We start from the raw sequence: 8,977 nt of genomic DNA, 5'->3' as shown, positions 1-8,977 counted from the left end.
CTCAATTCAAATGAACACATTCCCCCTTTTCCCCTCCCCAGCAGCATGAATAGAAAACAACTTGACAAATTGATAGTGGAAGAGGAAGTGAGACACGATGAGAGGCTCTGAAAAGAAAGAGGCAATTATCTGAGAAGTCAACCGCTCGTGGAGTTGTGGGCACGCGTCTCCATTGTGTGTCGCACCAAAGGCAGCTTGTTAAATACAGGGAGACACGAACACACCAGTTGAGCCAGTTAACAAGCTCTTAATTGATCAGCTTAAACTCTGGCTCTAATTATCACATTCTCAGAGGGAAGAGCTAAGATGGTTGCTAGTGGCTTTAATTGACCTTTGCAATTCAATAGCACACCTTCCATGTACAGAGTTTTACATATCTATGGAAGCAGGTGGGCGGAGAGAGGCTTGCATTTGCACTCAAATAAAAAAAAATGTTTTGCTTTCATGGTTTTACTAATTAAAACTGACCTCATCCTGAGTTTCAGTTGAGTGTGATTTGGTGTTACTCTCACATCCAGAATACCATTGAGATATGTGGTCTATGTTTCTTGTTACTGGTTAACTGTCTTATTTAAATGTTATATAAAATATGGAAAGAGCAACATGTGACAACAAGCATATGACTCAGATATACAGTCTCATCGCAGTGTAGAAAGGTTATTAAATATTGTATTATCGGCCTTTTATTGATATATGTACTAACTTTTAAACATTTGTATACGGTTATCTTTTAGTTTTTTGTGAACTTATGTTTACCCCTATATTTTCTTTTAGGATTATATTTCTCTTTCTTTCCTGACGTTTATTTTATCTCATTATCTCATTGTCTGTCTGTCTGTCTGTCTGTTTAATCAACCTATTTGGAAAAGTCAAATGGGGAGGGATAGGGGAGGACTGGACTGGCATTCACTTTTCTGGTATTTTCAAAACATAAATTCAAGAATAATCCAAATAAATTCACTGACTATATCATAACACAAGAAGACCCTGTATTCTCAAACACCTTTCTGGCCTTTTTGATTCCACAAGTCCATGGCAATTTACCCAAAGCACAGAAACTGAGGAGTGGCATTTGGCCTATTTATAGAGACACCAGCACATGTGCTTCTGACCAGAGAGCTGCAAAGCTCACTCTCTGCTGTGGTCTCCACTTCAACTCTTCACCAAGTGACACAAATCTGTGGTAAGGTGATGTTATGTGTCTACATGTATGACTCAAGTGGCTTTGGTACAAGAAGAGGCCATAAAACATGTGTGCAATGGACACTAAGGAAGCTTCAGTCAGTTTTTGTGCATAAGTAACTGTACAGTAGCTTGTCAGGATGTATTTTCCACAACCTCTCTGTCTGCAGCTGTTCCTCACATATGTTGTTTTCTCAGATTCTTCTCTGGGCTGATAAAGGTCTTATCACACTTTCTGTGCGCTGGTGGAAGAACTTTGACCCGGTGAGAAGACCTTAGCCCCTCCCCCTTTGGTCCAACAGAACCAATCAGAGAGGAGCTCTGAGTGTCTTTGGCCCTGGTAATATAAGGAGAGGGTCAGAAGAGCTATATTCTGAAAGGTAGGCTATACGTTTATACTTATTGGGTATTGTAATAGTCATAACTTAGAGTGGTTCAAGACACAGCAATTACCATTTTAGATATGCCATTTAAATCACTATAAGTGAGTGATCATCATAATTTTGGCCATCTCACATTTTTTAAATGGTATTTAAACTTTATTTAACTAGAGTCCTAGATAATTAATATCAATTTAGCCTTAATAAAAACAGTAGTGTTGTAGGCTAGCATTTTCTTTACTAAAATAAGATTTTGAATGCAGGTATTTTACCTGTCTTTTTACAGTGGCCTATAGTGCCAATTTTACAAGATCTGAATCTTCTACTCCTGAAAGTAAAACATAATTAGACGAAATGAATATCAGATTCAAAATAATGCACACATATATTGCAAAGCCGCTAATAAATATGTCCATATTGTGAAGCAGTCTTCCCTAGTGGGTTTATTGTGTTATTGTTGACTCTGGCAGGTCACCATGCGGCGGGTCTGGGCTGTATTCAGGGCTCACCCTTACGTCGGGAACGTGCTCGGCTACACCACGCTTTTCGCCTCGGCTGACGTCATACAGCAGAGCGTGCTGGGGGGGGGACACGCGAGACCCGGCATCGACTGGTGTCAGACGGCTCGCGTGGCCACTGTGGGGTTCTGTTTCCATGCCAACTTCAACTACTTCTGGCTGCGGGCGCTGGAGCGCGCGCTGCCGGGGGGCGGGATCAGGGCGGTGACCGGGAAGGTGGCGGTGGATCAGATGGTCGCTGCCCCGCTCACCATCAGTGCCTTTTATATCGGTGAGTGTGTCACAAAGCGTATTAAAGTCCAAACAGGTATCCATTTATTTATCCCATCTATTTGACCCCTAATGACCCAGCCGGTGTAATGGTGCAGATTGCAGAAGTTTTACAATTGTATGGCTTTATTGGCATATGCACAATGGCTGAAGCATAGTTTTGGCAATTAAAATCTTAACATTGAAAGTCCCAGTAAATCAAATTAATTACAGTACATATACATTTCCTCCTCTGTATTGTAAAATGGGAACTCCTTTCTGTTATTAAGTCCCATTTAATCTGAGGGTGACATGTACTTTATTCTAAAAACACTGATTTGCTATTGTTATAATACTTGGGGAAAATGCTAAAGTAAATATAGTCATTGTTCATTTATTATTGCACATGTTGCTCTATGTTGATTGAATGTTTAATGGTATGTTTGACTACATTTGACATTTTTGCATGTTCAGCTGACCCGCTGGCTCTTTTGAAGATTGAATTGAAGATTACCATTTGTTGTTTATAATTTATCTTGGATTATTCTAATGTTTTTTTCCATTAAATGTTAGGAAATATATTCAAAAATGACGCTTATGTGAAATAGTATTGCATTTTTAACCACACATTTTACAATATTAAAAAGAAAACATTAGATCTGAAGTAATATTTAAAAATGAGAGGGTTTGAACAATGCTCACACATCATGTGTTTTTATCGATGGATCCATCAAGGAGTCAGTCAAATATTTAACAGACATCTCTTCTTCAGGTTTAAGTTTACTAGAAAACAAGGATGACGTGTTTGAAGACTGGAGACAGAAGTTCTGGACCTCTTATAAGGTATTCATACGTTTCCCTCATTTAAATATTTATTCCTCAGAAGAAATACATCTTTCTGTCACTTATCTATTGATCTTTCTCTCTAGACTGGAGTGATATATTGGTCAATAATGCAGGTGAAACATCCTTTTATTCCCTATATCATTGTTTACTTTCTGGCCACATATTCAAATAATGTACATGCTGATATGTAACAATATTTCCATCTCTTCCACCATCGCAGGCAGTGAACTTCACCCTGGTTCCTCCTGTGGCTCGCACAGTGTTTCTGGGAGGCATCGCGCTGACTTTCACCATCTTCCTGTGTCACCTCAGACAGCAGAGTGACAACAAACTTGAATAAACCTAAGATCCTCAACTCCATGACTAATGTTTTTGTATGGAACAACTGTGACATTAAAACGTTTTTTGAGGGCAGGATTGGGTGTCAAAGTTATACTGAGAAAACAAGGGAGGGAATACATAGAAATATGTGGTAATTCCAAATTGGGACATTTCTAGAAAATAGGATAAAGGTCACATCTCTGGGGAACAGTTGATTAGCTATGGATTATTGTTCAGCTGTAGTTTGTTTCTTGTTTAAACAGAATAGTATCAAAATTGTATAATATTGTACAAACAGAGTTTTAATCATGCTATTAATATTTAATGATCCTTTAACTGTTTAAGTGTGTCTTACTGGAATAATGTTATTGATGCTGCATTACATATTTAACCAATAAAAAAATAACTATTTAAAAATTATTTTCGTGTTGTCTTCTCAAAACTATTTAAGAAAATAGTATAATCGTTTAAATATCTACTTTTGTCATAAACAGCCTGACACTGAACCTTATATTTGTATAGCCTCTTACTGCAAATTGTTTTGTTTAGTTGAATGAGGACAGTATCTAACCATTTTGTCCTTAATTTAGCCATATTTTACTTTTATAAAATGAAACTCTTGAGGAAATTACCATCTTATATTATGTTATTTATCTATTACATTACATTTAAACAACAAAAGCAAAGTATAAACTTACTGTTAAACACTATCACCTGCATTTTTGTATAATAAATGCATACTAAAATATATACCCTACCTGATAATAGCTCTTATGTGTGCAAGTAGGTCTCTGCACCACTAGAGGCGCTGTCATAAAAGGCCCGTCCTCTGTAACCAATCAGAGACCCGAGATTTCAGCCCAGTGTTTATCGCGAGACCTCGGCTCTTCCTTTTCCCTTTTTCGCCCTGAGCCCAAGATGGTAGGTACTGCTAGTGGAAAATGAAAAATACAAAAGCTTGACTATCCACGATCATCCTATGAATTAAAACATCTCATGTTTGTTACGACAGGCTGTACTTGTTGTAAACATATTAAACGTTACAGTCTTGCCATGATTTCGTGTTATTTGACTATGTAAACGATATTAGCTTACCCGTTTGGTGCCGATGTTCAGGCAGCCGGTCCACGCATTGACTCTGGTCAAAAACGGGCTCTTAAAGTGCTTCATAATGCAAAGTATTGTCTTCAGCTATACCTTTCTAGTTCACCAACATTATCGTTTGTTACCAAATGTAAAATTAAGCCACAGTTTGAAGTGTAGAGTTGTTTACACCGGCTATCGTGTTAGCATTTAGCTGTGTAGTGTCAACGTGTGAAACGGCCTGCAATAACATTATGTGATTTTCTGCTTCTTGTAACTTTATGAAAGTGACTGTTTTTATGTACAAGTTGTGCTTAGTATAACATTGTGTTGCAATGGCAGTCATAGAAGTACAATATAAGTTTAGCAATGGAGACTGTTATAGATGCTATAGTTTCCCCATATCCGTGACAAAATGAACTAAATACCCTGATCTGCTTGTTAATGCATTACTCTTTGATATTCTATTAATGTGTTTCTGTTTACTTTTCTAGGGAGTTGACATCAGACACAACAAGGACCGTAAGGTGCACAGGAAGGAGCCAAAGAGCCAGGATATCTACCTGAGGCTCTTGGTCAAGGTAATTTAGTTTTACACGTTGTGATTGACTCATTGCAAAAACACCACATGTATTTATTTCCATCTTGGTTGGCACTGTCAATTCTGTGTAGGTATTCTGTAAATCTGAACTGCTGTAGTCTGATCTTTCATGATCTCTCTAACTATCCTGTTGTCTTCTTACAGTTGTACAGGTTCCTTGCCCGTCGCTGTAATGCTCCTTTCAACAAGGTCATCCTGAGGAGGCTCTTCATGAGCAGGACCAACAGGCCCCCGATCTCCATCTCCCGCCTGGTCAGTCTGTTGTCTTTCAACCCGTCTTATCACCAATGAATCCTATCACTATCATTAGTTGTAGACTGTAACATTTTAATCATCACAATATCAACTTGTACGATAAACACATCAAACAACACTCAGGGATATGTTTTATATATATTCTTGGGGATAACAAATATGGTTAGGAAATGGGCACACGTGTTATTACTCAATGATTCCTCTTTTTACATTGGTACCTTTTTTGTATTCGGTACACCTCTATCCAATAATGTGAAATGATTTCCTCTAATTTGTTTAAAGCAATTTGTTGTATTTCAGCAGCAAGCTGAAAGGCAGTGCTGGGTACACTTTAATAAATACACTTCAAGTACCGGTAGTAGTGCTATCACTCTTATTGTAAGGTGAAGTTTTGATACATTTGGATTTGGACAACTTGTTTTCTTGCGGTCTGTTCTGCTTGCCAATGGCTCTGAATTCTGTGTGAAAATAGATTTGGTTAACAAATTTGGGTAAAACTTAAGTCGGTGTTAATAATACCCATATGGCTTTTATTTTTGCCTCAACACTTGATATGGAAATGTTAAGAAGTGGTGGTCAACTTGAAAGAAATTGTACACGCGATGTCATTCATGTAATGCAGCCAATAACAGCTTGCATGATATTGCCCAGATTAGATGTCCTAAAGTTGAATGTATATAAGACCTGTTGTTCATACATGTGATTGTGTGTGTGTGTGCGCTAAATATCTGACATTTCTTGTATTGAATCTAGATCCGTAAAATGAAGATGCCTGGCCGCGAGAACAGAATCGCTGTCGTTGTGGGATCCGTCACTGATGATGTCAGGATTCAGGATATCCCCAAGCTCAAGGTAACCCCTCTTTTTAGAATGGCAGACTTCAAACATTACATTGTGGTTTTCTCTATAAAAACATCAAGTAGTGCAATGAGGATCTTGCCTTAATGCTGTGATGTTACCTGTGAAAGTCTCTGAGATTGTCCTGTTTCTCCTGCCACAGATCTGCGCTCTGAGGGTGACCGATGGCGCCCGCCGCAGGATCCTGAAGGCAGGCGGTCAGGTGATGACCTTTGACCAGCTGGCTTTGGCTTCTCCCAAAGGACAGGGCACAGTGCTGCTGTCAGGTAAATAAACATTATATTTAATTCATAATAACCATGATGCAATTGGAGAAGAGGTTGTAAGCAGTAAATATCCCATTGCTGCCTTTAGTTCACATATCTACTATAGTTTCACACTGGCATGATTTAGTTACATTGGGTAAACACTTTTAACAGAAGTGTCGTGATGCTATTATGATAAGAACTCTCCATCAATGAGGAAAGCAGGCTTTTATCTATATTTACTGATGGGCAATTAATCACCGCTTAAAGGTGGGGTAGGTAAGTCACTTCAGAAACACTTTTTGTTATATTCCATGGAATGCTCTTAACATCCAGCAATGAATATATTAAATGCTTTGAACATACAAAAAATTCATCTGCGGAAGCCGTAATACTGTAAAAAGCACGACCAATCATTTTAGCCGGCCCGGCTAAAATAACTGGATGGCCTACCTGCCTGTCAGCCTTCCATCTGTGCACAAACTTATCTCGTGCCCTCATTGGTCATGTGCACGTTCGTGTGTGTTGGAGGAGGGGCTCTGTAAGGAAGTAGCAGATTTCTTCCGGCTGTGTATTTTCAAATTCTAGCGCACTCGAGCTGGTTTCTCCAAAATTACCTACCCCACCTTTAAACGCATTATGGGTTTTGTTTAATGTGGTAATTTTGTCAGGCTAAAGAGACTCTCATATCTTATCATCTTCTGTATGACCTCTGTTTAGGCATAAGCGGTTAAGTATTGACACATTTGAAACTGCCAGCATTGGGTGACAATGTTATATCTATGGAAAATATTATTTGGTGCATTAGTTGGGAATTAATCAATCCGTATATTTATCTTTTGGAGATGAGACATGTTTTGTGTTATCAGACTATTTTCTTGTCAACTGTAAAGTGTTTTCCTTGCTAACCAACGATCTAGAAATATTCAGCCGTAGAATTGCTCACATTAGATTAAATCTCTTTGGACGTCTATATGGCATTCATAATGCAGAACACAAAGAAGTGAGGCTAAATTGCTAAAAATGCTATTTATCACAAATAAAATAGGAAAGCAATAATGCGGCAAATAGAACTGCACATTTTTTATCAGCTTATGTGCAACAAACTATTTTGTAATATTATAATCTCTGCTATTAGGAGGTGAAAGTGTTGAGAATTAGAGTTATGAATGGGAGTGTGGAAATACTTTTTAGTAATGATCTTTTGAATGCTGTATTTGCTTTAAATCCTAAACCTTTGTCTTTTTCTTCAGGACCCCGTAAAGGCAGAGAGGTATACAGGCATTTCGGAAAAGCCCCTGGAACTCCTCACAGCCACACCAAGTATGTATACAGTTCATGTGAACTCAGAAAAACAGAACAAAATGTTCAAGTTTGGGTGTCTAAACAAATAATTGTTATACACTAGTATTTAAATAATCTGATACCAGTTTTCTATGGTATTCTCATGGAAATTGCACTCTGGAAAGTGGGGTTAACGTATTCAGATTTTGTTGTCTGACTCTTCAGTTGACTTCTTCAGTGACACGCTCTGTTAGGGGTTGTCTGTCTGTCGTCATCCTGCCCTTGTGTCACTAGTTGTCTGATATTCTGGTCAATGTTGTTGTATACATCATTTGTACTAGTGGATTATATTTTACACATTATAGGTAGTAACCAAACTAATGTACACAAAAAAAATCACAAGAAACTCGATACCTCCTTTTGTATAAAAAGAGTTTCAATCGGTGCCTAGTAAAACGGAGTAGCAATTAGCACTCGAGGCAAAATTGTGTTTAATGATGACTCTTAAACCCTTTAACAGATAGTGAGATTTAAAAAATACGTTATTTATAGTATTTTAAAACAAACAAAATGCACTTTGAAGGTTATTATAACTGGCAAAACTTAGGTACTTTTTTAAGTACCTAAGTTGCTTAAATTAATCATGAGCAGTAACATTTTCCTTTTTGTCTTTTAAACATAGTAGTTATGGAACCAAACAATTGTAATTGCCATCCTCTGATAGCAACACTGCAAAATGTTTTAGTTCTCCTTTGTGGACTTGCTATAAGAAGGCTGTGAAAGGCCCTCATTTTACATGGACAAAAAGTATTTCTGACTGGTGCGCAGTAAATAAAATGGGTACCAAGGAAAATAATTGATACAAGGCATAATGTTTTTCAATGTGTTGGTCCAAGTGAAAAGTTAATGCAGCCAATTAGTTATCGTTCTCTATAAACATGTTTGAATATATACTAAACTTGATTTTATTTATTTTCCTCCAGACCCTACATCCGCTCCAAGGGCAGGAAGTTCGAGAAGGCTCGTGGTCGCAGAGCCAGCCGTGGCTACAAGAACTAGTCTGTGTCTTTGTTTTCCATGCAATCTGATACAAAATAAACGGTCGACTGTACGAAATGAATATGTCTTGTGTTTTTTATTGGACAACCTGCACAC

General features: G+C 37.9%; 2 protein-coding genes across 2 annotated transcripts; both read left to right on the top strand.

Moving 5' to 3' along the window:
- The first annotated feature begins 2,038 nt into the window (after positions 1-2,038).
- On the top strand, positions 2,039-3,659 carry si:ch211-120k19.1 (uncharacterized protein LOC563199 homolog). The gene is made up of 4 exons (XM_034128177.1): positions 2,039-2,351; positions 3,102-3,172; positions 3,259-3,288; positions 3,396-3,659. The coding sequence occupies exons 1-4, from the start codon at positions 2,039-2,041 to the stop codon at positions 3,513-3,515; spliced, it is 534 nt and encodes a 177-aa protein (XP_033984068.1). The 3' UTR covers positions 3,516-3,659.
- Positions 3,660-4,318: 659 nt separating this feature from the next.
- Positions 4,319-8,942, top strand: rpl18 (ribosomal protein L18). The gene is made up of 7 exons (XM_034128010.1): positions 4,319-4,417; positions 5,074-5,160; positions 5,325-5,432; positions 6,189-6,287; positions 6,436-6,559; positions 7,792-7,861; positions 8,806-8,942. Exons 1-7 carry the CDS (start codon positions 4,415-4,417, stop codon positions 8,879-8,881), a joined length of 567 nt encoding a protein of 188 aa, XP_033983901.1. The 5' UTR covers positions 4,319-4,414; the 3' UTR covers positions 8,882-8,942.
- Positions 8,943-8,977: the final 35 nt, after the last annotated feature.

The sequence above is a fragment of the Trematomus bernacchii genome, unplaced genomic scaffold (genome assembly GCF_902827165.1).
Source record: "Trematomus bernacchii unplaced genomic scaffold, fTreBer1.1, whole genome shotgun sequence".
Classification (NCBI taxonomy): Eukaryota; Metazoa; Chordata; class Actinopteri; order Perciformes; family Nototheniidae; genus Trematomus; species Trematomus bernacchii.
Note: the sequence above shows the minus strand (reverse complement) of the source record. Positions and strands in the feature narration are given on the sequence as shown.

Coding starts and splice junctions, on each gene's coding strand:
- si:ch211-120k19.1 (XM_034128177.1), top strand. CDS start 2,039: ATGCGGCGGGTCTGGGCTGTATTCAGGGCTCACCCTTACGTCGGGAAC. Junction 2,352..3,101: donor CATCAGTGCCTTTTATATCG/GTGAGTGTGTCA, acceptor TCTCTTCTTCAG/GTTTAAGTTTACTAGAAAAC. Junction 3,289..3,395: donor TATATTGGTCAATAATGCAG/GTGAAACATCCT, acceptor CCACCATCGCAG/GCAGTGAACTTCACCCTGGT.
- rpl18 (XM_034128010.1), top strand. Junction 5,433..6,188: donor CGATCTCCATCTCCCGCCTG/GTCAGTCTGTTG, acceptor TATTGAATCTAG/ATCCGTAAAATGAAGATGCC. Junction 6,288..6,435: donor AGGATATCCCCAAGCTCAAG/GTAACCCCTCTT, acceptor CTCCTGCCACAG/ATCTGCGCTCTGAGGGTGAC.